The sequence below is a fragment of the Erythrolamprus reginae genome, chromosome 3 (genome assembly GCF_031021105.1).
Source record: "Erythrolamprus reginae isolate rEryReg1 chromosome 3, rEryReg1.hap1, whole genome shotgun sequence".
NCBI lineage: Eukaryota > Metazoa > Chordata > Lepidosauria > Squamata > Dipsadidae > Erythrolamprus > Erythrolamprus reginae.
The window spans coordinates 239,381,068-239,408,557 of record NC_091952.1 but is presented as its reverse complement, the minus strand read 5'-3'; the positions used below and the strand labels follow the sequence as shown (position 1 = coordinate 239,408,557).

At 40.2% G+C, this 27,490-nt stretch overlaps 1 protein-coding gene across 1 annotated transcript; it reads left to right on the top strand.

The window, feature by feature from the left end:
- The first annotated feature begins 736 nt into the window (after positions 1–736).
- TNFRSF11B (TNF receptor superfamily member 11b) lies at positions 737–22,267 on the top strand. Its single transcript, XM_070749251.1, has 5 exons — positions 737–879; positions 10,333–10,702; positions 18,466–18,651; positions 19,952–20,176; positions 21,502–22,267. Exons 1-5 carry the CDS (start codon positions 850–852, stop codon positions 21,888–21,890), a joined length of 1,200 nt encoding a protein of 399 aa, XP_070605352.1. The 5' UTR covers positions 737–849; the 3' UTR covers positions 21,891–22,267.
- The last annotated feature ends 5,223 nt before the right edge of the window (positions 22,268–27,490 follow it).

Genomic DNA, 27,490 nt, shown 5'->3' with positions numbered 1-27,490 from the left:
AATTTTCTGATCTAAAAAGAAATAAACAAGAAATCCTAAAATTCTATTTTCATTTCAGCTATCATAACTCCGTCAATCCAACCATTAAAAGAACAAAAGTGAATATTTTATATTTAAAATAATATATATGTTAAACTACTTTAAATATGTGTTACATAGTTATCTAATGCTGCCATCCTTTAAAAAATTAAAGTCCAAAGACAGGTGATTTTGCAAAGTGGCATAAAAGCTGCCTTGAATTAAAGGGCAAACATTTGTGGTCCTTTCACCTGATGGGGAAATACAATATAAAAGACTTCCCATTCTTGCTCTCTCTCTTCACACCAGGGAATCCAAACTTTTTAAAAAATCTCCAGTTCCTTTTTAAAAAGCAATTAAAAGGCAGTTTCAGGGAGTTATTTTTAAGAGGCTGTTCCTATAACAGACAGGACTGCGTGAATAACTCAGCCTTTGTTGTCCTGAAGGTAAGTTTTTCTTGGACTCCCCCTTTTTGCTCAGGAAAAAAAGCGGGGGTTAGTTTCACAACGGAGGTGGTGGATGGCAGACAGCAATTAGTTAACCCATCCTTCTGCCTGAATCCTCCTCCTCCTTTTCTGCCCTCCCAGAACCTGTGGTTAAGAAGACGCATGAAATCATCAACAGGTTCCTTTAAAAAAAAAAGTGAAAGAAATTGATCATGGGGAGGGAAGGAGGGAGGATTTTAAGCCCAGCCACGTTTTTCCTGCTGCATGGGGCCACAGAAATATATATAAATGAGGCTTAAATGTGCCGAGGTCCTGTTTGCAAGCTGCTACTTCCCCGGCTATCTGGTTGCCTTTTCAGCTTCGAGTTGTAACTCCGCCTGGTGCAATGACCAAACTTCTGTGCTGCACACTGCTGGTAAGTTTTTGCCTCGAGACTGAGGACGACTGCTTTGGAAAGCACAAAATAATGAGGTTATTTCTCTCTGTTTCTTTTAAGCTGTGTTTGCCTCTTAAGCCTTTAGTAGGACTTTGGGCTGTTGGAACAAATTTCAGGGAAGCTCCCTTTTTTTTCTAGAGTAAAGGAAATGTTTCCATGATTTCTTTCTTTCTTTTTTCTTTTGGAAGAAGGAGTATCTTCTGAACCTCAGTCTATCTTTTTGTGATAGGACTAAATGATTGCAGATGTCATTAAACTGGCTGATAGACCATGAATTGTCCATGTGGTTGTAAACTATAGGACAGCAAGTAAAAAAATCTATGGGATGGAACTAAGTCTGCTTAATTTTAGCCATATATACACTTCCATATCTCATAAAATTCTGTTTCTTCTTGATCTTTTAACTGTCTTGTCATCATATCCATTTCAGCGCAGTCTAATATTTTCTTAATAACTTCCTCTTCTTTGGGGATATTTTCCCCTTTCCAATTTTGCGCGTATATTATCCTGGCCGCAGTCAAAATATGAATAACTAGGTGTAAAATTTCTTTCTTATATTTCTGATTAGTTATGCCCAGTAAATAAAATTCCAGGATTATTTCTATCTCCTGTTTTACTATTTCTTTTATTATTCTTTCTATCATTTTCCAATAAAGCTTAACTTTACTACACGTCCACCATTGATGATAATAGGACCTTATTTCCTTCTTACATTTCCAACATAATGGGGAGGTTTTAGGGAACATTTTTGCTATCCTATTTGGTGGGAGGTGCCACCTGTAGAACATCTTAATTTGATTTTCTTTTAGGGAAACTGATTTTGTCATTTTCCAATATAAAGTCCAAACATTTTCCCAAGGTCTGCTTAATTTTAAATGGGTCTATATGGATGAAAGAATTAGCCTACTGAGCTATATTACACAGCATTATCTACTGTGTTGGAGAGATATTTACCAGAATCTCAAACTGAGATCTACCTTTATACTAAGAGATGCCAAGCAAGAAACCTGAGTCTTTCCATTTCTACTGCTTCCCCCTAGTAAGTGACTACAAATCTTGGGGCATTTTCATATCTAGCTAAGTATATAGAGCTCTCAGTGACATTGAAGAGAATAGAAAACTTCCATAGATACTTTAGGACCAATAAACGATTATATGCACCATTAAGTGCTGCCTATTCTTCAACTTCTTGAGCTGCTCTATTATGGAATTACAATGGGAATCATCTACTGAATTTATATCCCACCCTGGGAGAATCAATATCTATAAATGTAATTTATCACAGAATCAGCCCATAGCAAGGAGCAGTAATGCTCTGGTGTTGTTTTGAAGCTATATATTCAATACGTTTCATTTTGGGAAAAGAAGGCAAAGGCTGTTTGATAAAATAACTCTGAATGCTTTCTTTATTTCCTGCCAACTTTGTTGCGTGTGTGTAACTGGTGAATTAATAATATCTTTCATTGAGTTGGAAGCTTTTCAGACAATAAAAGTCCTCGAGCTCTGATTTTTATATAGATTAGGTTTTGGTTTTTAAATGGAATTCCATCCGATAAGAAATGTCTTGCTCAAGCCTCATTTCCCCAGTGGTTGTAAAAGAAAAAGTTTGCAGCTGTTTTGTGTTACTCTCTGCCCCACGAAAACCTAAGTACGAGATATGGAGAAAGGAAAGTTCCAACTGGACCTTTCATTGGTGTTGAAATAACAATAACAGTTAGACTTCCACAGCCCCCTCTAAGCAATATACAGAGTCAGCATCTGGGTCCTCATTTTACCGACCTTGGAAGGATGGAAGGCTAATTCAACCTTGAGCTGGTGAGGATTGAACTGCCAAATTTCAGGCAGACAGCAGAAGTAGCCTGCATTCTAACCACTGCGCCACCAGAGCTCAGATCCTTATTAACACCATACAGGTTTGAAAAATGTTTCTCAAATTGTCCATCCATGCTAACTGATCAAAGAATATAAAATTGCTGTGCACCAAACATAAGGATTAAATATGATGGGGATATTCCACCTCAAGTTAAAACATGTCTATGTTCCATGAGGTTCAAGGATAATTTAAAGCTGCGGTGTCAAACTCATATTGTCATTTTCTCATGTGATGTATCACAATTTTTCCCCCTGTGCTAAATGGGATGGGCATGGCCAGTACTTGACATTGCTTGCGGGCCACAAATTTGACAGCCCTGGTTTTTAACATCTCTGGACATAATTTTTAAAGCTTTAATTTTGGCTGAATCAATGAAATACAGGCTCCTCTGACTGACTGTCTACTACAGGCTGTAATAATAATAATTGGAAGGGACCTTGGAGGTCTTCTAGTCCAATCCTCTGCTTAGACAGGAAACCCTACACTATTTCAGACAAATGGTTGCCCAACATCTTCTTAAAAACTTCCAGTGTTGGAGCATTCACAACTTCTAGAGGCAAGCTGTCCCACTGATTAATTGTTCTAACTGTCAGGAAATTTCTCCTTAGTTCTATTAGCCTAAAAACTCAATAGTCTTTGAGTTATGGCCACAATTGAACCCAACATCTATGCCACTAAGTGAAACAGTTGTTAAGTGAGTTTTTCCACATTTTATGACATTTCTCACCACAGTTGTTTAATGAATCATTTCAGTTCTGCAGTTAGGAACACATTTTTTAACTGAATATGGCTTCTCCATTCACTTTGCTTGCCAGAAAGTCCCAAAAGTGATGACATGACCTGAACGGGACTGTCATAAGTGTGAACCAATTGCCTAGTATTTGAATTTTGATAGCGTGATCATGGGGGATGCTTCAGTGGTCTTAAATGTGAAAGTCACGTTTTTCAGTGCTGTTGTAACATTGAATGGTCACTAAATGAACTACATCGAGGATTATCTGTTTGGTGTATTTTTGCATAGCAGCCTGGGAATTGTAAACAGTAGCAATAGCTTTCTCTAGTTTTGTTTCATTGCCTTTATGAAACGTCAGCACAAGTAAGGGTTCACAGGGATGGAGGGCATCCATCCACTTTAGTTTCTCATCAAGTTTTAATTAAGTCAGCCAGGTGCTGCCACCTGCTGAAGATATTGAGCAATAGGAAGTGATAATTAAAGCTACTGCACATTGCTTCTTACATTTTATTTTTTATTTTTTATTTTATTTATTTTTGTTTATTTTATTTTGTCCAATACACAATGAGGGTTTTAGTGGGTATATATCTATATACACATAGTAAAATACATGATGAAGGTTATAGAGGAGATACTCATAGTAAAATATATCTAAGAAATAATAGAAAAGAAGGTATAGTAATAGAACATATCAATGAAAGAGTAGAAGAAGAGATATAGGAATAGAAGAAAGGTATGGGAGATATAGGAGAGCAATAGGACAGGGGACGGAGAGCACTCTAGGGCACTTGTACTTACTGACCTCTTAGGAATCTGGATAGGTCAACCGTAGATAATCTAAGGGTAAAGTGTTGGGGGTTTGGGGATGACACTATGGAGTCCGGTAATGAGTTCCACGCTTCGACAACTCGGTTACTGAAGTTATATTTTTTACAGTCAAGTTTGGAGCAGTTAATATTAAGTTTAAATCTGTTGTGTGCTCTTGTGTTGCTGTGGTTGAAGCTGAAGTAGTCGCCGACAGGCAGGACGTTGCAGCATATGATCTTGTGGGCAATACTTAGATCTTGTTTAAGAAAAGAGTGTAGCTTGTTTCTATGTGGAAATCTAATCTATGGAACAGCTTGCCTTCATACATTGTTGGAGCTTCATCACTGGAGGCTTTCAGAAATGGTGTAGGGTCTCCTGATTGGGCAGGAGGTTGGACTATAAAGTCTCTTCCAACTCTGTTAATCTGTTAAATCTCTGTATCAATTTCTTGGCATCAGCTTGAGGCCTTTATAATTGCAATGTTTCTTATACTTCAAGGCTAGCCTACAGCATTTATTTATTTATTTATTTATTCATTCATTCATTCATTCATTCATTCATTTATTCATTCATTCATTTATTTATTGCATTTGTATGCCACCCCTCTCCATAGACTTATACTTCTGAATGGCTCCTTATCCAAATACTAATGAGATTTGATCCTGCTTAGTTTTTTAGGATGAACAATGCCAGGCAGTGCAATCCAAACATTTGCAGGGTAGCAATTGGGGATTTTGACTGGGGATGTCCATCTTTATGTACTTCAGCCCTGGAAATTTACTAGATGACCTTAAACCAATCACCCTCTTTCAGGCTATTCAACTTTATAGGATTATTTTCATTGGGGGCATAATGGAAGTATTGTGTATGCTGCTTTGATTTCCTGCAGGAAAGTTAAGCTACAGGTCAAATAAATAAATAAAATCCATTGGAGAGTGATTTTAATATCTGAGATTTCTCTATACAGCCTTGTTTAGTGGACCTTTGACTTCAGTGGTTAAAAAGCTAATGCAGAAACATACTGATACAGAATGAAATAGAAAATAAATAATAAATAAGCTGCCCCGAGTCTTCGGAGAGGGGCGGCATACAAATCTAATAAATAAATAAATAAATAAATAAATAAATAAATAAATAAATAAATGAATGAATGAATGAATGAATCAATCAATCAATCAATCAATCAATCAATCAATCAATCAATCTGTTCAGCCAAAGGTCTTTCAGATTGATGACCAAAGTGAAAACAACGGAGATTAAACAGACCCCCTCTAAGGAAATAAAATACTCATATGTTCAGCCATTGGGTCTAATTTTTATATGTTTCCACAGAAGTATCAAGCATAATATGTTAATAATTGTCCTATCCTAAGTCCCACATATATAGGTAGACAAATCTGGGACAAACCTTACCTGAAATACTTAGAGCAGAACACATTTGAATCCATGGCTCAAAGCAAAGAGATATAATATTTGCAGCAAAGTTCAGAGGGAGGAAGTAATCTCATAGTTCTTGGGTGAAATATGATGTTATTACTATCAGTGGGCATTAAATCCAGTTAGTAGCTAATTCTTGGATGCTGTAGATTTTACAGAGTCACAAAATACCTGGTACCTGTTTCTAGGTAGTAAAAGATGATGTCATTTCAAGAGAAATGTAGGCCATACATAAGCATTTGTGTAAATTAGGCAAAATCTTGAACCCCATAAGATTCTGTCCTTGGATTGAATATCATTGGCTCCTTGGAGCAACAGCATTATTTCCTAAGAGAACACTACTCCCAATAGTGCTCTCCAGTAATATGTCTCTTCTCTTCATCTCCTGCATTCAGTTAGAAGATGGTGATTCTCTGATGGATTGATGGGTATATATAATAGTATATGTTTTATGACTGTCAAGGGCTATAGAGGCAGGATGGTGGAAGAGACACTTTTGGTAAGATCTCCCATCTCGACCTGCTTTCTTCAAGATTTATCTCCCCAGGTTGTTTACTCTCAGGCAGTTCCTCTTATCTTCAGGACCACACTTGTCCGACATAGCAAGACATAAGACTTCCATTTTTCCAGGTTGTAAGCAAAAGGTCCATCACCATAGCAAGTTCTGTCCTCAACAAATGAATGTTCACTATTCTGCATCAAAGTAACCACAAATAGACATTTGTCTATTGCCATGATGAGGACAGTATAATATGCAGAAGACCACTGATTGATATTACTGTATTATTATTATTATTATTATTATTATTATTATTATTATTTATTAGATTTGTATGCCGCCCCTCTCCGTAGATTCGGGGCGGCTCACAACAATAACAAGAACAATGTAAAAAACAAATCTAATAATTTAAAAAACACTAAAAACCCCATTATTAAAAGCAAACACACACACAAACATTCCATGTATAAACTGTACAGGGCCGGGGGAGATGTGTCAGTTCCCCCATGTCTGACGACAAAGATGGGTCTTAAGAGCTTTACAAAAGGCAAGGAGGGTGGGGGCAACTCTGATATCTGGGGGGAGTTGGTTCCAAAGGGTCGGGGCCGCCACAGAGAAGGCTCTTCCCCTGGGTCCCGTCAAACGACATTGTTTAGTTGACGGGACCCGGAGAAGGCCAACTCTGTGGGACCTAACTGGTCACTGGGACTCGTGCGGCAGAAGGCGGTCCCGGAGATATTCTGGTCCGGTGTCATGAAGGGCTTTATAGGTCATAACCAACACTTTGAATTGTGACCGGAAACTGATCGGCAACCAATGCAGACTGCGGAGTGTTGGTGTGACATGGGCATATTTAGGGAAGCCCATGATAGCTCTCGCAGCTGCATTCTGCACGATCTGAAGTTTCCGAACACTTTTCAAAGGTAGCCCCATGTAGAGAGCATTACAGTAGTCGAACCTCGAGGTGATGAGGGCATGAGTGACTGTGAGCAGTGACTCCTGGTCCAAATAGAGCCGCAACTGGTGCACCAGGCGAACCTGGGCAAACACCCCCCTCGCCACAGCTGAAAGATGTTTCTCTAATGTGAGCTGTGGATCGAGGAGGACGCCCAAGTTGCGGACCCTCTCTGAGGGGGTTAGTAATTCCCCCCCCCCAGGGTGATGGACGGACAGATGAAATTGTCCTTGGGAGGCAAAACCCACAGCCACTCCATCTTATCCGGGTTGAGCTTGAGTCTGTTGACACCCATCCAGACCCCAACAGCCACCAAGCACCGGCACATCACTTGATAGGTTCTATAATGGATCATGATGACCAACTGCTCTACAATCTAGCGCTCTGCAGTATCTCATGTCAATAAATGGATCATGTTTGTTTCATCTTCTATCATCTTCCCTACCTCCCTGGAAATGGAAATAACGTGAGTCTCATGTCCTGTGGAACTTTCTTTGCAAACTGGACTTGAGCTGGATGGTCTTTCAAACAGAGTGATGAGGTCATTAGGACTCCTCAGAAATTCCAGATTCCTGAACTTTTCTGGAGGATGATCATAAGTACACATGTTATGTACAAGGCTCTGTTCAAGATATTATAATGAATAAACTATCAAAATACAGGGAATCATAAGTATTGACACAGTGAAATTGACTAGTTCAAGTTAACAAATGAGCTGTGGTCCAGCAATTGTGCCTCCAAACTAGAGAATTAAATAGAGAAACTGAACAGTCTGATGTTTGTACATATGATATAAAAAACCAATAATATTGAGGATCCAGGTTTGTTTGTTTCCATCTGCAGCCTCCCCCCCCCCTTGGTGTGTGTGTGTGTTTTAAAATTGGAAACTTGAGAAACAAGGCCCATTTTTAAAAAATGCTTTATCCACTCAAAAGCTTTTTTCCCCAAAACTGTATCAGGGCTTAAATGCAGAACAAACTTCTTCCTCCAATAATATGCAATAGCTCACCATCATGATATGGTGGCCTTCGTTTGCTTTGAAAAGTGTTGAAAAGAGAAAAAAAAATCAGAACAGATTAATTGTTTATTAGTTATTGGCTGTGCTAGCTGAACTGAATCTCTATCATCAGGACAGTTATTTCCCTGAATATTAGGCAAAAAATTAGTGGTTTGGGGATAATCAAGTTTATATCCTGCTGGTGAGCTCCCATTTGTTGGCTACAGCCAGAAGTAGAATGAGAGCCAAACTGGATTTTTGCCTGGAGGCAATTACAATGTTCTTACATAATGTAGAAAAGTGAATGCCAGAATTTACAGATTTGCCTTGGCCCTTGCCCAGCCCTTGGCAGCTGTCATCAAAGAAAAACTAGGTTTCAGGATGTGTTTGCAATTCCAAACAGAGAATGCTTTATCTGTTTTAGTAAATTCAAGCATTCTTCTGCGGTCTGAGTGAAAAAAGCCCCAAACCGAAGCATATAATCAATGTTGAAAAAAACTAGTTTTTTTATTTTTTAAAACATCGCAAGGCTGTGATTGAAATAGAGAGAGAGAGAGGAAAAAAAGATACTTGAAGGAATATGGGCTGTATTGGTCATTGCCATCCAATCTATATTTATTTCACAAGGGTGGAGCAGTGACATTGGCTTTCATTTGAAGATCAGGTGGAAAAGCTTGCAAAAGTTCAGAATTCAATTAATAGAATGTAATTTTCCAAAACCTCTTCTGGCCAGGCCCCAAAAGGATAGAAGTCATGCCTCCTTTGAACTGAACTGTCATTCATGTTATTTTGATGATAGCGGTACAGAGGTAATTGCCCTTAGCTTTATTATTTGAATACTTGGCCCTATTTAACAAAATGAAATTCAGTGTAGAAAAAAGTAAAGTTTTGCACTTTGGCAATAAAAAGAAAGTACAGATTAGGTGAAATTTGGCTCAACAGCAATAACTGTGATAGGAATCTCACAGCCTTCCTGGACAATCACTTACTGTGTTGATCCCAGGCATGTTTAAATTCAGTTACTGTGGATTTACTAACCACATAAACTGAATTTAAACATGCCTGGGATAAACATATATCCATCCTAAGATAAAATACAGGAAATAGTATAAAGGCAGACTAGATGGACCATGAGGTCTTTTTCTGCCGTCAATCTTCTATGTTTCTATGTACAGTGGTACCTCTACTTAAGAACTTAATTCGTTCCGTGGCCAGGTTCTTAAGTAGAAATGTTCTTAAGTAGAAGCAATTTTTCTCATAGGAATCCATGTAAAAGCAAATAATGCGTGCAAAACCATTAGGAAAGAAATAAAAGTTCAGAATTTGGGTGGGAGGAGGACGCCGAGGAAGAAGAGGAGGAGGACAGTCGCAGCCGAAGGAAGAAGGTGAGGTAGGGGAATCAAAAAAATCCAAAACTTTAAAGCACCCCCTTTTGCTTTTCTGCACCCAGACGGTCCAGGAGGCAACCTCACGTGGGTGTATGGGAGGCAGCGCGAGGGAGTCACTATAGCAAAGTGGTTTATTCCCTCTCCAAGCACCCAGAGGGGAAAAAAAAATGCTTTGTTCACTCTGGACTGCCAAAGCTTCCTTAAGCACCACTGAAAGGCTCCTCTGGCAGCCCAGAAAAGCCCAAGATGGCCGGGATTAAAGGGGGAATGGCAGGAAACTAGCAGGCCCTTCGTGCCGCTCTCAAATTTCCTGGGAATTTTTTCCAGGCCCAGGTTCCTAAGTAGAAAATGGTTCTTAAGAAGAGGCAAAAAGATCTTGAACACCCGGTTCTTATCTAGAATAGGTCTTAAGTAGAGGAGTTCTTAGGTAGAGGTATTTACGAGATTGTCTTCTGGCATCTACCTCCCAGAGACCAATTAGATCAGAAGGAGTTGGCCTCCTCCAAGTCATGTCAACTAAACAATGCAAATTGATGGGCCCACAGGGAAGATTTATTTATTACATTTGTATGCCGTCCCTCTCTGTAGACTCTGTAGACTCCTCCTTTGTGGCTGCTGTACAATGTAAATATGCTGTGATTTTGGTTTCAAAACATGGTTTATAATTTAATTCAATGTGTTAATCCAGCTAAATCACAGTGATAAATAACAACAACAACAATGCTTTCATTTTATTTTGTTAGTTACTGGACATCTCAGTCAAGTGGACACTCCAGGAAACTCTTCCCCCAAAGTATCTCCATTATGACCCTATCACCTCCCGTCAACTGATGTGTGACCAATGTCCTCCAGGAACCTACGTCAAACAGCATTGTACAACCTCAGCGAAGACTGAATGTGCTCCTTGTCCAGATCAATCTTATACAGACGAATGGAACAATAATGAAAAATGTCACTACTGCAATGTGGTATGCAAGGAACTGCAATATGAAAAGATCCAATGCACCAGCACCGGAAATCGTGCCTGTGAGTGTGTAGAAGGACGGTACCTCAACCTTGAATTCTGTTTGAAGCACACAGCATGTCCTCCTGGATTTGGCGTGGTTCAGAAAGGTATGTGTGTTCCTTTTTTCAAGAGTTGATTTTAAGACTGCCCAACCATCAAAAGCTGTTTCAGGGTCACTTAGGGCAGTGTTTCCCAACCTTGGCAACTTGAAGATATTTGGACTTCAACTCCCAGAATTCCAAATATTCCCCAGCCAGCATTCTGGGAGTTGAAGTCCAAATATCTTCAAGTTGCCAAGGTTGGGAAGCACTGACTTAGGGCAAGTAAAAGAATATCTTCCAAACAATTAGATGGAAGTTACTGCTCCCAACCAGCCAGGTGTTATGATAAAAGAGTAAACTCTGGTTTATCCTATCCTAAAGATAAAAACATAATAAAAACATGGACTGATCTAATTGAGGCAGTATTTATTGAAAAGGCAGTAGGCTAGAATGGCTAACAATTGGAGTGAAGATCAATGCTAAGCAAATAACCACATGGGATGATCAAATATATTAATTGCATTTGATTTGTTATATTTTAAGTTACAGTCAGTGGTGGGCCCCAGCCTCAATGGTAGGGAACGCAGGTGGCCATGTAGCGCGTAGGCTAGCACCAGTGGCGATGCTGGGCATGCACAGGCCACCGGTGCTTTCCTGGACCTATGCCTGCCCTGCCCCATCACGAGCGCTGCTTTCCCCCATTCGGCCCAACGCTCTCTACATGGGGCTACCCTTTAAAAGTGTTCGTAAACTTCAGATTGTGCAGAATGCGGCCACGCGAGCTATTAGGGGCTTCCCTAGGTACGCCCATGTCTCGTCAACACTCCGTGGCTTGCATTGGCTGCTGATCAGTTTCCGGTCACAATTCAAAGTGTTGGTAATGACCTATAAAGCCCTACATGGCATTGGACCAGAATATCTATGGGACCGCCTTCTGCCACACGAATCCCAGTGGCCAATTAGGTCCCACAAAGTTGGCCTTCTCCGGGTCCCGTTGACTAAACAATGTCATCAGGCGGGACACAGGGGAAGAGCCTTCTCTGTGGCAGCCCCAGCCCCCTGAGATTCAAATTGCCCCCACCCTCCTTGCCTTCCGTAAGATGTTGAAGACCCATCTATACCGCCAAGCATGGTGGGATTTACCTCTCCCCTTACCTTTCCTGACTCAACATATGAAATTGGTATGATTGTTTTAAAATTGTTAGTTTTTTTATAATAATGGGATTTTAAAATAGTTTATATTGGATTTGTATTTTATTGTATCTATTGTTGTTGTGAGCCGCTCCGAGTCCTCGGAGAGGGGCGCCGTATAAATCTAATGAATAATAATAATAATAATAATAATAATAATAATAATAATAATAATAAAAGAGCGAGAGGCGAGCATCTCCGAGACCGCCTCCTGCCGCACAAATCCCAGCGACCGATTAGGTCCCACAGAGTGGGCCTTCTCCGGGTCCCGTCAACTAAACAATGTCGGTTGGCGGGTCCCAGGGGAAGAGCCTTCTCTGTGGTGGCACCGGCTCTCTGGAACCAACTCCCCCTGGAGATTAGAACTGCCCCTACTCTTCCTGCCTTCCGTAAACTCCTTAAGACCCACCTGTGCCGTCAGGCATGGGGAAATTAAACATCTCCCATGGGCACGTCTAATTTATACATGGTATGCTTGTGTGTGTGTCTGTTAGTATATGGGGTTTTTAAATCTTTAAATATTTTAATTAATTGGATTATTATGATTGTTTCACTTGTTGTGAGCCGCCCCGAGTCTTCGGAGAGGGGCGGCATACAAATCCAAATAATAAATAAAGAAATGGCAGGCGGTAGGGGGTCAAACGGCAGCAGGCAGCGGCGAGCAGGAACTCACTTGTTAAATCCATCTGAGGCAGGAGATACAATGAGATGAAAGTGATGTCATGAGAACAACATCAAAAAGAAGTTACTAGGACATACTTAAGTGGCGGTTAGATGCAAGTAAGAAAAAGCTCTTGCTAAGCTTACTTTTTTTGCCATCTGCTTGGAACTGTAAAAACAAATATCCACCTGGCTTTGAATACTTCCTAAATAAGCATGCTCAAATGGACATGATGGAAAAATATATTTCTTGTGAGAACTTGCAGGAAGCATCTCCTTGGGCTGTTACCAAAAGGAATGTTGCCTGTAACGGTAGTCGCAAATTGCATTCCACTGAGTAACATGATGGAGTGCCCTCTTTCAGGGGAACATTATCTGAGATGCAATATTAATGGGTGATAATTAATAACATTTTTCATTGGGAAGAAGGCGATTCCAGGGCCTTGTGTGTCTTGGTAAATAGTAGAAGTGTTAATTGATATAGCACTAGGAGAATAATTATAACAGTACTGTACTGGGTTTCAATGAAAGTCATCATACCTGAATGGACATAATTATTACCTGCATCACGAATTATCCTTGTAGAAGGGAAAAGGAAAACAAAGCAACAGAAAGCAAAGAAGTTATCCTCAAAGAAAAATTGGCAGTATTCTGTATTTCAAAGTCAGAATTAAGAACACACTAAATGTATTTTGAAAGAGATGTAGATGGGGAAGGGAAAATGTATTCTGTCACTGAATGGATAAATTTCAGAATTTAGACTGAAGTTAAGTGTAAATACAATCTGCATTTAAAAAAAACCCCTGTACAAATGGTTGTTCAGAGCTAATAAACATATCACAATGGCTCATCCTATACTACTTCCATCATTTAATGTAGCTGTACATTTATTGAATAAATGTTTCATTTAAAATGTGATGCATCTCCTAACACTGAAGGAAACAAATATAGTAGCTACCCTTGTTTCCACGAAAATACGATCCTGGCTGTTTGGACAAATCCATGTTATTTTCATGGCAATATTTTTTGAAATGGCTTTTTGGAAATCCTCTAGGAGTGACAAGAGAGTGACTGGCCCAAAGTCACCCAGCTGGCCTTGTTTTTAAAGCAGTACTAGAATTCAGGGTCTCACAGTTTCTAGTAATAGACATAGAGGAAGACTGAGAAGAAAGAGGCACCTTAAGACATGGGCCTCATTTTCAGAGTTCTGGGGAGAACGTTGTGAAAACTATTCTTTTTTGAAGCTAATCTACATAACTTCTTGTAAGTTTTATGCCTCCTAAGCTATTTGATTGTTTCCAGTCTGGATCCATATTTTAATGAAAATTGATTCCATATGTGGAATCGCTTTCCTGCTTGGGCAGGGGGTTGGACTTGATGACCTGACAGTCCCTTTCAACTCAACTCAATCCATCCATCCATCCATCCATCCATCCATCCATCCATCCATCCATCCATCCATCCATACATACATACATACATACATACATACATACGGAGAGCCTGAGTACTATTCTGATCCCACATGGAGGCCATTGTATTTATCCTGATGAAAAGTGAATATGCTGCAGTGTTGGAGTACCAAGTGAAAGATAGAATGGGTCTGCCTAGATAGAAGATCAACAGGATGAAGAAAAGACCATAATATTTGGGGCATGTTTGATTCAGCTGATCAAACAAACGATCTTCTTTAAAGGGACGTTGTAGCTATTTCTTTATGTCTGTAATGAGTCAGCCCCATTAAAGGCCCTAGGGATTCCACAAAATTAAAACATCTTCAGTATTTAGCTCTTGTGGGTGAAAACTAAACTTTGTCTCAATCTATGCTTCATAAGACCTAAAAAGCCTAAACAAGATGGGAAGAAATGGCATGCATTACATTGGCAACAATACTTTGCCACAGTCTGTTTCTCTGCATAATAATGTTTATGATGATAATATTTTCCACTGGAAGTTCCATATGAGCATAGTGACTATAACACCCTCTGTTCTTAACTCCAAATGTAATTTACTTTTGAAAATATTTTAATTTCAAAGAGAGTACACACAAAACAATTGCTCTGAAAAATGCATGGTTATCCTGGGGAAAAAACAGTATATAGTATGTAATATGTTAGTTTACAATATATTTTATTTTATCTTGGAAAATTTCAGAGTTATCTAGTCACCTGAAAGTAGAACCAATATATAATCTTTACAGAGTTACCTTAAGAAATTATGACTTGCCTTTAAAATTCTGTGGAAACTCATTTAGTGTTTCCATGTACATAACTAACCTAATCCTACCCTTTGGTTAATAATAATAATAATAATAATAATAATAATAATAATAATAACAACAATAATAATAATAATAACAACAACAACAACAACAACAGCAACAACTACTATTATTATTTTTGTGATTCTTGTTGTTGTTGTTGTTGTTGTTGTTGTTGTTCTTCTTCTTCTTCTTCTTCTTCTTCTTCTTCTTCTTCTTCTTCTTCTTCTTCTTCTCCTTCTTCTTCTTCTTATTATTATTGAATATATATCGCGCTTTACATCCATGAAGTGACTGACAGGTTGTACCTCCAAGAAAAATAGCAGGCAGAGGGCTATTACAAATCCATCAAACTGTAGAAGAAGAAAAACGAAGTTTGAATGATTATATAAACCAAAGTACAGAAAAATTGCTACAGGCTGTAAAAACAGAGAACGTTATAAAAACAATAGTAACGAAAGCAGAATATAAAGAAAAACAGCTACTCAGAACATCATATATTTTAAGAAAATACTTGGTTGATACCCAGGACGCTGGTATTTGTGACACTTTAAAAATGTTCAATTGACTGAGTTTCATGTTTAATTAATAAAAGAGATAATACTACTTCTACATCATTCTTAGCAAGGATCTTTTTGTATAAAAATAACCTATAGATATGTATGCAATTTGGTTTGGAAAAATACTATTTTCTTTTGTTTATTACACAAATGGATACTGTATTTGCTCAGAAGAAGCTTGAATCTGTCTGATCAAGTTGGAAGCCCCAAAGCCATCTATGAAAGAGGGACCATGAATTATAAAACACCAGCTGGTTGATAAATCCTCTCTTTTTCTGCTTCCAAATTGTGTAAGAGATTAGGGTTATTAAGCATCAAGAGGCTATAATGTAGGGTTGACTTGCTCCGTGAAACTCATGCAAGACTAGTTTTAAAAACCAGCTTCAAGGAAAATGATATTTGTTGTCTGCTGAATGATATAGTAGAATTGATTTCAGTGTCCAGAATGAAAAGGGGAAAGAATTCATTAAAGGTGTTTAAGAACTGTTTTACTAGTGTTGTTATTTGTGGGGACAAAAGCACCAGTTTCTTCAATAGCCCTTCTGACAGCTGCTATTCTCTTTGTATTTGACAACAGGAATGGGTAATAACCATCTGCCATTTTGAAATTCCCACAATTCCACCAACTTTTTGACATAAGGTGGTAAAATATTAAAATAACACCCTCTTTTGTTTTGGCATGTTACTTCCTTTCAGTACTCGGAAGACACATTATGGCTCAGCAGGTTCTCTGGCTCATTTAGGAGAAATGCAAAATGTAGATAATTAGGAAATGCCAAACCAGAGATCTGTGTTAGTCCATTGTCTCAAGCCCACCAGAGACAAGATGCTGATGCTAATTTTATCCTTAGGTGGGATGTCTGCTGATTAACCACACTTTTGGAATTTAGGAGTTAGGTGGACTATAACATTCAGCATCATTTGAATTTCTTCTTCTTCTTCTTCTTCTTCTTCTTCTTCTTCTTCTTCTTCTTCTTCTTCTTCTTCTTCTTCTTCTTCTTCTTCTTCCTCTACCTCTACCTCTTCCTCTTCCTCCTCCTCCTCCAATTTATTCAACAACAATATGTGGCATTCTGTCTCTCATTTTTCAAAGAAGCCATGGTTTTTTTCAGGATCATATGGAAGCTGTATAAGACAGCTGGGAAATCTTGGGGAAAGATGCAGTTGGTTTAATTAGTTGCACTTCTGGTTTTATATGAGCACCTATATTCCAAAGTATCTTTTCCTAATCATTGTTCAAGTGCCTAATGTTTATGATAGATGAATCAAATGTATAGAGATAGAGATAGAACAGGAGTGAAATTTTCCTAGTTTGTTCGTGCCTGTCAGGCATTGGAGAGCCGGTTGTGAAGAGAGCATAAGGCTCCGCCCACCCTCCCAGATGCTGCCACTTGGGTTATTTTAACCTCTGCGCCTGCACATAATACTTTGGCGGCATCCGGGCAGGTGGGTGGAGCCTTGTGCTCCCTTCGTGACTGGCTCTCTGTCGACTGACAGGCATGAGCGAACCAGGAGAAGATAGATGATAGATAGATAGATAGATAGATAGATAGATAGATAGATAGATAGATAGATAGATAGACAGACAGACAGACAGACAGACAGACAGACAGACAGACAGACAGATAGATAGAGAGATAGATAGAGAGATAGAGAGATAGAGAGATAGAGAGATAGAGAGATAAAGAGATAGATAGAGAGATAGATAGATAGACAGACAGATAGACAGACAGACAGATAGATAGATAGAGAGATAGATAGAGAGATAGAGAGATAGAGATAGATAGATAGAGAGATAGATAGACAGACAGACAGACAGACAGACAGATAGAGAGATAGATAGAGAGATAGATAGAGAGATGGAGTGATAGATAGAGAGATAGAGTGATAGATAGAGAGATAGAGAGAGAGAGAGATAGGCAGACAGACAGACAGACAGACAGACAGACAGACAGATAGAGAGATAGATAGAGAGATAGATAGACAGACAGATAGATAGAGAGATAGAGAGATAGAGAGACAGACAGATAGACAGACAGACAGACAGATAGAGAGATAGAGAGATAGATAGAGTGATAGAGACATAGATAGACAGACAGACAGACAGAGAGATAGATAGAGTGATAGAGAGATAGAGAGATAGAGAGATAGAGAGATAGAGAGATAGAGAGATAGAGAGAGAGAGAGATAGAGAGATAGAGATAGATAGATAGATAGAGAGAGAGAGAGAGAGAGAGATAGAGAGATGAGAGAGATGAGAGAGAGAGATACAGAGAGATGGATGGATGGATGGATAGATAGATGGATGAGCATGGGAGCCACAGGTGACACATGGAGCCATATCTACTGGCACGCGAGTCATTGCCCTAGCTCAGCTCCAATGTGCATGTGTGTGCCAGCCAGATGATTTTTGGCTCACACAGAGGCTCTGGGAGGGCATTTTTTGGCTTCCAGAGAGCCTCCCAGGGGATGGGGGAGGGAATTTTTACCCTTCCCTGGCTCCAGGGAAGCCTTTGGAGCCTGGGGAGGGTGAAACACAAGCCTATTGGGCCCACCAGAAGTTTGAAAGCTGGCCATTTCCAGCTTCCAGAGGGCCTCCAGGGGGGTGGGGGAAGGTGTTTTCGCCCTCCATGGGCATTGAATTAGGGGTGTCGGCACTCACATATGCGTGGTAGCACACACACATGCTCTTTCAGCACCTGAGGGAAAAAAGGTTCTCCATCCCTGGTATAGTTTCTAGTTGACTCAGACTAGTTTTGTACGAATCTTTCTTCTGGCTGAATGTTTCATTTAAAAGCTGTGTAGGTGAAAAATACTATTCTCCCTGTAATAGGATTTCTTTGTGCAGTGTTATTGTTTTTCATTTAACCTGGACAAAATACAAATAATAACTTCTGCCATTTTCTGAAGTGAAATAGCTCCTTTCTTTGAGGAGTTTTCTGAATTATTATTATTATTATTTTTTACAAAACCCAAAGATCAGGGTGAGATTTAAACCATTAATCTACCAAACGATGTTGGGTGGCAGTCTTTCCTCTTTCAGAAAAAAAAATCAGATTGTTTTTCAATCCGTGGCATTGTTGTTGAATGGGAAATTCTGGAAGTGCTATAAACAAAGTGATTGATAAATGGTTTTTCATCTCTCTCCTTTTCTGCAGGTACCCCTGAAAGCGACACCGTTTGCGAGAGATGTCCAGAAGGATATTTCTCTAATGATACATCATCCAAAGCTGCTTGTCAAACGCACACTAACTGCAGTGCCCTGGTGCAGAAAGGAGACTCCACACATGACAATGTGTGCCAGGGAGAAGACACTGACAAATTGGATCAGCAATGTGACATCGGTGTGTATACAATCCAAAACAGAAAATTAGAGATAGTCCTCGAGTTACGACCACAATGGAGCTCAATGTTTATGTTGATAAGTGAGAGATTTGCTATATCAGTGAGTTTGCCGCATTTTATGACCCTATTGGTCTTCACAAGATTATAGCTTTTAGAAAAACTGTACTGTACTTTCTCATGGCAGTTTTGGCAGCCGAGGAAAAAAAGGTTCGCCATCACTGTTTTAGTGGATCCTGCCTTCAATGCGTGATGGAACTAAACAACCTCTAAAATCCTTCCCAATTTATTTTTATTTTATTTATTTATTTATTCCTTTGTCCAATACACAGATACATAGGAAGAAGAATAGACATGTGATAATATAAAAGAGGGTGAAAGTGAACTTAGAGGAGAGGATATATGAAAGGAAGAGAATATATAAGTTAGGTGAAAGAAAGGAAAGACAATTGGACAGGGGATGAAAGGCACACCAGTGCACTTATGTACGCCCCTTACTGGCCTCTTAGGAACCTGTAGAGGTCAATCGTGGAGAGTCTAAGGGAGAAGTGATGGGGGTTAGGGGTTGACACAATTGAGTCCGGTAATGAGTTCCACGCTTCAATAACTCGATTGTTGAAATCATATTTTTTACAGTCAAGTTTGGCGCTGTTCATATTAAGTTTGAATCTGTTGCGTGCTCTTGTGTTATTGTGGTTGAAGCTGAAGTAGTCATTGACTGGTAGGACATTGCAGCATATGATCTTGTGGGCATGATCTATGATTCTATAAAATAAGTAATTATGAAATTGATATGGATCACAAACACATATTTTCAATTCAAAATAACATTCTCATTTTCTCCATTCTGTTGACCTCATTGTCTTTGCTTTTAAAAATAAATATCATTATGTCATAATTTTGCACAGCAACACTCTCTGGCTGGCTGCAGTCTGGGATTATACACTTTGGCCTCCAAAGGAAGCATTCTGTTAACACTTGCAAAGTGTTAAGTTTAAAACAAATCTAATTTCTTTTCTGGTTTTTTAAGTAAGGTCCAATCCCTATTGGTCTTCACAAGATGATAGTTTAGTTTAGTTTAGTTTAGTTTTATTAGATTTGTATGCTGCCCCTCTACGAAGACTCGGGGCGGCTAACAACAATAAAGAAAACAATGTAACAAATCCAATATTAAAAAGCAATCTAAAAATCTAAAAAAAAGCTTTTAGAAAAATCGTACTGTACTTTCCCATGGCAGTGTTTTAGGAGTTGCTCCAAAGGTTAATGTCCTGATTTTAAAAGTCAGTATCTGTGTGATTTTAGATGTCACCTTGTGTGAAGAAGCGTTCTTCAGGTTCATTGTGCCCAAAAAACTACCTTCTACCTGGCTGAACACTCTCATGGACAGTCTGCCTGGGGCGAAGATCAATCTTGAAAACAGAGAAATAATTAAACTGAAGAGTACCCTGCAAGATCAGACCTTTCAGCTACTGAAGCTATGGAAACAGCAAAATAAGGAACACATTACAGTCAAGAATATTGTCCGAGGTACGTACTAAAGAAAAGCAAGAGATTATATTTACCCACTACAGGTCTGTTTATGTAAGATGTAAGAGTATAGATCAAATCACCACAACAGTCAAAGCAATCCATTGAAGGTGGCCATTGTGGTTCTCACCTCAGTAATCAGAGCAGCTTCTGAGTGCATAAGCCACGTGGCCACATGGCCAATATGCAGGAAAGATAGTTCAAGTTGTGATTTGTTATAATTGTGATGATTATGGGGTACAGCTCATGAAAACCCCAAATCCCCCATCTCAGAAAATAAGAATATTATATGCGATCAACTAAAAAAAAAGGATTGTACATAGAACAATATCAGACTTCTGAATAGTATAAGCATGCATATGTACTCAGTACTTCGTTTGGGCCCCTTTTGCAGCAATTACTGCCTCAATGTGGCGTGGCATGGATGCTATCAGCCTGTGGCACTTCTCAGGTGTTATGGAAGACCAGGATGCTTCAATAGCAACCATCAGCTCTGCTGCATTGTTCCATGTCATGTCTAGTTAGGCGCTGGAGAACTGAGTGTTTGAAAGTGGAGGAGACTAGGTGCAAAGCAACAGATAATTGGGTAGTTTTCCCCTTTTTCTTTTCTTCTTCCCTTTTAGCGATCAGTAGATGGAGGGGATTTTCTTTGGCTGCAGTATCTATAACAGCCTGGACCAAGATAAGAACTGTTGTTCCTTATCTTTAGCATTTGAAATCAGTGGAGGTGATTACAATCACCTTAAAAGTGCTTTGAAGTTTAGGGCTATCAAACAAACGCCCCCTTTTTAATTTGAAGTCAGCTTTCTGTGGAGATGGAAGCATAGAGCATTCCAAAATCTCCAGGTAGATGGCTTTGTTGATCCTGGACTTAATGAAGCGCAATGGACGAATACCAGCAGATGACATAGCTCCCCAAATCAACACAGACTGTGGAAAGGTTACACTGGACCTCAAGCATCTTGCAGTGTGTGCCTCTCCATTCTTCCTCCATACTCTGGGTCCTTGGTTTCAAAATGAGATGCAAAAGTTTCCACAGTCTGTGTTGATTTGGGGAGCCATGTCATCTGCTGGTATCGTCCATTCTGCTTCATTAAGTCCAGGATCAACACAGCCATCTACCTGGAGATTTTGGAATGCTCTATGCTTCCATCTGCATATAAGCATTTCCCATTCCATTAGTTTTCAGTTGTAAGGTAGATTTCCAGAAAGTATTGACAGAAAGAAGGGCTTCCATCAACCACCATTGTAGGGAGATAGGATCAATCACAATTTTGTGACCTTAATGAAGAGAACTAAACAAGTTTCTTTCTTTCTTTTTTTAGGTATTGATCTTTGTGAAAATGGTGTTTTAAAGCACATTGACCATCTCAACATCACCCTCGAAGAGCTCAACATCCTGATGGAAAATTTACCAGGGAAAAACGTGGGTAGAGAAGAAACTGAACAGATTTTCAGGATGTGCAAATCCACCCAGCCAGTTCTGAAGCTCTTGAATTTGTGGAGGATAAAAAATAAAGACCAAGACACCACCAAGAGCTTGATGTTTGGACTGAAGCACCTGAAATCATACCATTTCCCCAAAACAACAATTCAAAGTTTTCGGAAGGTGGTGAAATTCCTCCACAGCCTCACAATGTATAAATTATACCAGAAGCTTTTCTTAGAAATGCTAGGAAACCAGATCCATTTGGTCAAAATGAGACGTGGGTAGTTCTAAGTTCTCTGATCTTTCATTTGCCACTTGCTGCTAGCAATAATTAAATGGGGGAAGGGGAATGTTTTCCTATATGATAATGCTAATTTATATTTATATGACTGACTGGGATAGCTTAGACCAGGGATGGCGAACCTATGGCATGAGGGCCACAGGTAGCACGTGGAGTCATATCTGCTGGCACGCAAGCTGTTGCCGTAGCTCAGCTCCAGCAGGCATGTGTGTGCCGGCCAGCTGATTTTTGGCTCACACAGAGGCTCTGGGAGGATGTTTTTGGCTTCCAGAGAGCCTCTGTAGAGATAAGGGAGGGCATTTTACCCTCCCCTGGCTCTGGGGAAGCCTTTGGAGCCTGGGGAGAGCGAAACATGAGCCTAATGGGCCCACCAGAAGTTGGGAAACAGGCCGTTTCCAGACTCCAGAGGGCCTCTGGAGGATGGGGGAAGCTGTTTTTGTCCTCCCCGGGCTTTGAATTATGGGTGTGGGCACTTGTGCATGCACGATAATGCACAAATATGCTCTTTTGGCACCCAAGGATAAAAAGGTTTGCCATCACTGGCTTAGACCAATGATGATGAACCTTTTTTGGCTTGGGTGCCAATACAATGCACGTGTGTGATAGCAGGCATGCGTACCCACACCCATAATGCAATGCCCTTTTCCCTGCGTATGTGCACTACCTAAAAACTCTGCCCCTGTGCATGCACACACATATCCCCACATTGCTCCACCAGCACATGCACATTTGCAATAGGCTCATTGGGCTTTTTTTCGCCCTCCCCAGACTTTAGGAAAACCTCCTGGAGCCTGGGGAGGGCGGAAAATGGGCCAACCAGAACTTCCGGTTGGCCTTTTGGGCCATTTTACACCATCCCCATGGTTCAGGAAGCTTTCTTGAAGTCTGGGGAAAGTGAAAAGGCCAAAAATCAGCTGGCCAGCATGCGCAATGCCTTGTGTGCCCTCAGATATGGCTCCACGTGCCACCTGTGGCACTCATGCCGTAGGTTTGCCATCACTGGCTTAGCTTATCTTAGAACTTTTGTTGTTGTTTTGTAATATTAAAAGGCTTACCTGAACTCTGACTCCATCCAAGAATTCCAGTGAGTTCCATGGACATAGAGAGAAATGATAGCCAAAAAAACAAAAAAAGCATCCCCATTTGCTATTTATATTCATTTGAAATCTAAATTGTTGCATGTATTTATAAACTTCATTGGCAACTATATGAGATTAAAGCAGATGACCACTCGTTATAGAATCATAGGGCTGGTAGGGTTCTTGGAGGTCTTCTAGTCCAACCCACTGCCCAAAGCAGGAATCCATCCCGGACAAACCATGTAATTGTTTAACCATTTATGGCCCACTGTATATTAATAGCTCTAAAACTTTATTTTCCAGCGTCTCTAGTGTGGTATCCTTGAAATTCAATATCAGATCAAAAAGAGATTTATCCTCAACTTTAGGCAAAGAAAAATAAATCCCGCCATGCATTCAGGTGTGTTTATGCATCTTAAATGGAAAACACCTCCTCCTTTTATCCCTACTTATATGACATCATGGTCAGTAGCGGTTTCCTACTGATACACATGGGGACGCCGCACCTGTAGTAAAACTGGAGCTGTGCGCACAGCTTTGGATCTCTGGCATGTATGTGTGCACGTCCCAGTGAAATTTTGCTTCTGCGCTTGTGCAGGAAGTAAAATCTCGCAAGGGGACACGCATGCGCATGAGAGTTCATCAATTTTTTTTGCTTCTGTGCATGTACAGAAGCAAAAAACTCTCTGGCCTTTGCTGTTCTTGGCTACTGATTATAAGAAGAGTGAGTCTCGGCTAGAAAAAAAACAATGCTAGGCTCCTGCAAAGACAAATCTACAATAGAGGTAAAGCATTCTATTTCCATAAAGATGCCAGTGGTCATTCATCCTCTGCTACTGGGGAGGTCAAACTCAAGGCCCAGGGACTGGATTCAGCCCACAAGGTTATTTGAACTGACCGCTGGGCCGCTTTGGAAACAGCGAAGGACTGGACCATGGTGCTTTTGTCGGCGAAAACAGGCTCCTGAGCAGTGAAGGGCTACACGTAGTTTCCCTACTGGATTGGTCCTGGAGGCCAGTGTGGGCGCATGGGTGGGCGGCGGTGGGCGTGCGCACTCCCATGTGAGAATTTGCTTCCGCGCATGTGTGGAAGCAAAGAAATCACTGAAAATTGCCAAAATCTCATGCGAGGACGTTCGCATGCGTGATATTTCAGCGATTTTCACTGATATCTTTGCTTACACCCATGCGCAGGAGCAAAAAAAGGCTGAAAATAACAGATTTTCCCCAACCCTTTGCTTCCGTGCAAGTGTGGAAGCAAATTCTTGCATGGGGGTGTGCGGGGGCATGCAGGGGCACGGCGGGGACATGCAGATGTGCACACATCACAGTTTCTGCTAACGGATTGGTGATTTCAGGCGCACAGGGGGCAGTACAATACTGTTCCTGAGCTCTGTTTTCGGCTGCCATTGCCTCCTGCAATCCTCTGCCGGTCAAAATGGAGCTCATGGCTGTGACACCCGAAAACAGAGCTTGGGAGCCTGTTTTCACAGGTAGAGCACTCGAGCTCCCACAATTGCCCCTATAGCAGCCAAAAACAGAGCTTGGGAGCCTGTTTTCACAGGTAGAGCACTCAAGCCCCCACAATTGCCCCTAAAAGGAGTGACGCCAAGCTAGCCACCACCACCCTGGCCATGCCCCCCTAGGTCCCCGAGTCAAACACAACTCTGATGCAGCCCTCCATGAAAGTGAGTTGGACACCCCTGCTGTACTATCAGAATATTATTTCTCAAACCTATCAGCCTAATGAGGCATGGAAGGGTCAGGGAATTCTGGGAGTTGTAGTCCTGTATCTTAAAATGGACAAGTTCTAGTTTTTCTCAAACACAGAAACCTTAAGACGTATGGACTTCAGCTCCCAGAATTCCCCAGCCCATCCACACAAGCTTAAAGTTCACAAGTTTGCAAAACACCCGTCTACTAATTTGTCCACTATGTTTCAAGCTACTCCTTATTTACATTTCTGTCGTGAAGCACATACCAGGCTCCAAAACAGGGCCAGTGGTACTCATTTCACACACAAAGGCTTAGAAAAGTTCCTCCTATTGTTGGTTTCCCCATAACTATATAGAAATGATTGCTATAGTTCAATTCAATAGGTCCAAAATCTCTGCCATAGTGGCTAGTTCCATTTTTCTCCGATTTTTTTGCTACTGTAGTCTTTAGATGGGCAGAAATTGCAGTTCCTGATATTCCTAGCCTGCAGGTGTCAAATTGGCCAAGCTAAATTGGTCTATTTTTCAATGATCCTACCAGTTCAGTCCCAAATCTCCTGCCACATTCAATTCTCTTGAATGAACTTGAATTACTATCAGGAAACAAAATGGTTTTTTGGCTACTTTCTTCCACCCAAGGGAAATATTTTTTTTGTGTGTAAAATAACCTAAGTAACATATCCTTCCTTTCTCCCTCCAAGCCCCTGATTCATTAATCATTTTTTTCTTTTACAAACACACACACAAACTAACACAAACTCTACCATCTAAAGCCATTTCTTTCCCTCTTTCCAAGTGGCATTGATGTAGATCCATACATTGCAGTCTTGAAGCTTGCTCTTAACAAGAAGCAATTATAATAATTGTTTCTTGCAGGGGAAAAACTCCATAGTTGTTTTGCAATGTAATCTTGAATGTATGAAGGAATCTTAAATTTGAATTATCAATAGGTTATAGAACTTGAGTGATGTCATCAGAACAAACAGGCTGTCTAATCTTTTGCATTGTCTGTTGGCTGACTTCTAAAGTTGATAAAACTTCCAAGTTGAAAGCTTTTTGTATGTTTTCACCCTCCAATTATAGAGGGGAAATGAATGGAATGTGTACTGTTTGTTTTCAAGCTAAAAGGGATGGGGATATATTTATATGTTATGTTTTGTAGTAATTTTTGTAGTAATTTTTTTCCCTGTCATTCTTCCTCTGTGGATTTTTAAAGATTATTTCTTAGGTGTGTCTGTATAGAATGTAATATCTTTTGGAAATAATTTCCAGAAAAAGAAAAAAAAACATGTTGCAAGTAGATCATAAAGAAACTGTACATTTTGTTCTAGGACATGAATGTACCCTATTTAAAAGATGAGTTTTCAAGTTGGATTTTTGATCTTGTTTTATAAAGCTATTTTTTCCATTTAAAATGTGTGGCTTGTTGATTCTATTGCCTGATACCAGATTGCTTAGCTGCCAACTAAATTTGGGACTTTTAGGACAAATGGGTGTTTCAGAGTACAGTAGTTGCAATGCTTTTCAATACAAACAAAAACACAGGGAACCAGCTAAGCAAAGAAGAAAATGCAAGTATTCTAGAAACAATTTAGAATCCGGTTGGAGTGGAAGAACATATAATGACAGATAATACTGTGAAATAATATAATACATGCAAATGTCATAAATTGTTAGGAGTATTTGATGGCCACCACGATTATGAAACCAGACCAACCAAGATAACTACATAGTGTACAAATTCAGAAGAATGGGAACATACAGTATAAGATTTCCTTACACTAAGTATCCTTTTAGCCTAATACAGTATTATCAATTCTACTTTTGTTCATTACTGGACAACCTGCGATCCAGTGGGTCACTAACTCATTCAGTTTATTCAGGAAATAATGTTTCATAAGAACATAAGAAAAATTGCTGGCTCAAACATAATTTTCACTATAGCTCACTGAGTAAGTTACAATGGATGAGTTTATCCATGGAACTTAATGTAAAGAATGGCTTGCACAACACAATATTTGAGTTCACATAAATGTGTTTGGAGTTGCATTAATCCATCAACTATTAACAATTGTTCAGGGTTTCATGTTGGAGAGTTTCAAATAGCAATAGCATTTAGACTTATATACAGTACCGCTTCATAGTGCTTTTACAGCCCTCTCTAAGTGGTTTACAGAATCAGCATATTGCCCCCAATAATCTGGGTCCCCATTTTACCCACCTCAGAAGGATGGAAGGCTGAGTCAAACTTGAGTTGGTGGTGAGATTTGAACTGCTGAACTACAGCTAGCAGTTAGCTGAAATAGCCTGCGTGTTGCACTATAACCACTGCACACCCTGGCTCAAACCTTACTTGGAAGATGCTGTACATTTAATGTAAACACTCTATGACAGCGGTCCCCAAACTATGGCCCGGTGGCCGGATGCGGCCCGCTGAGGCAATTTACCCGGCCTGCGGAAGCACGCGAGATTTTACATGGAGCCGGGCGTTGGAGTTGGGGGCAGGGAGCGACGAAAGTGCGAAGCCGGCTAAAGTTTTTCTTTTTTTGAATGGCGAAGGTTTTTCTTATTATGAATGTTGCGTGTGTGCGCGCACTCCCCATCCCCTTGTGGGCTGGCAGGGGGATGGGGGCGGAGAGGCCACAACCGAGAGGCTCAGCACCCGCCCATCCGTGGCAGGCGGGGGCGGCCACGGCTCCCTTTCCTTCTCCCGCCGGCAGCCATTGCTGCAGGTTCCTTGGGTGGGAGCTGCCACTCCCTCTGGACAGCCCAGCCAGGCGGCCATAGAAAG

Coding starts and splice junctions, on each gene's coding strand:
- TNFRSF11B (XM_070749251.1), top strand. CDS start 850: ATGACCAAACTTCTGTGCTGCACACTGCTG. Junction 10,703..18,465: donor ATTTGGCGTGGTTCAGAAAG/GTATGTGTGTTC, acceptor CCTTTTCTGCAG/GTACCCCTGAAAGCGACACC. Junction 18,652..19,951: donor GGATCAGCAATGTGACATCG/GTGTGTATACAA, acceptor GTGTGATTTTAG/ATGTCACCTTGTGTGAAGAA.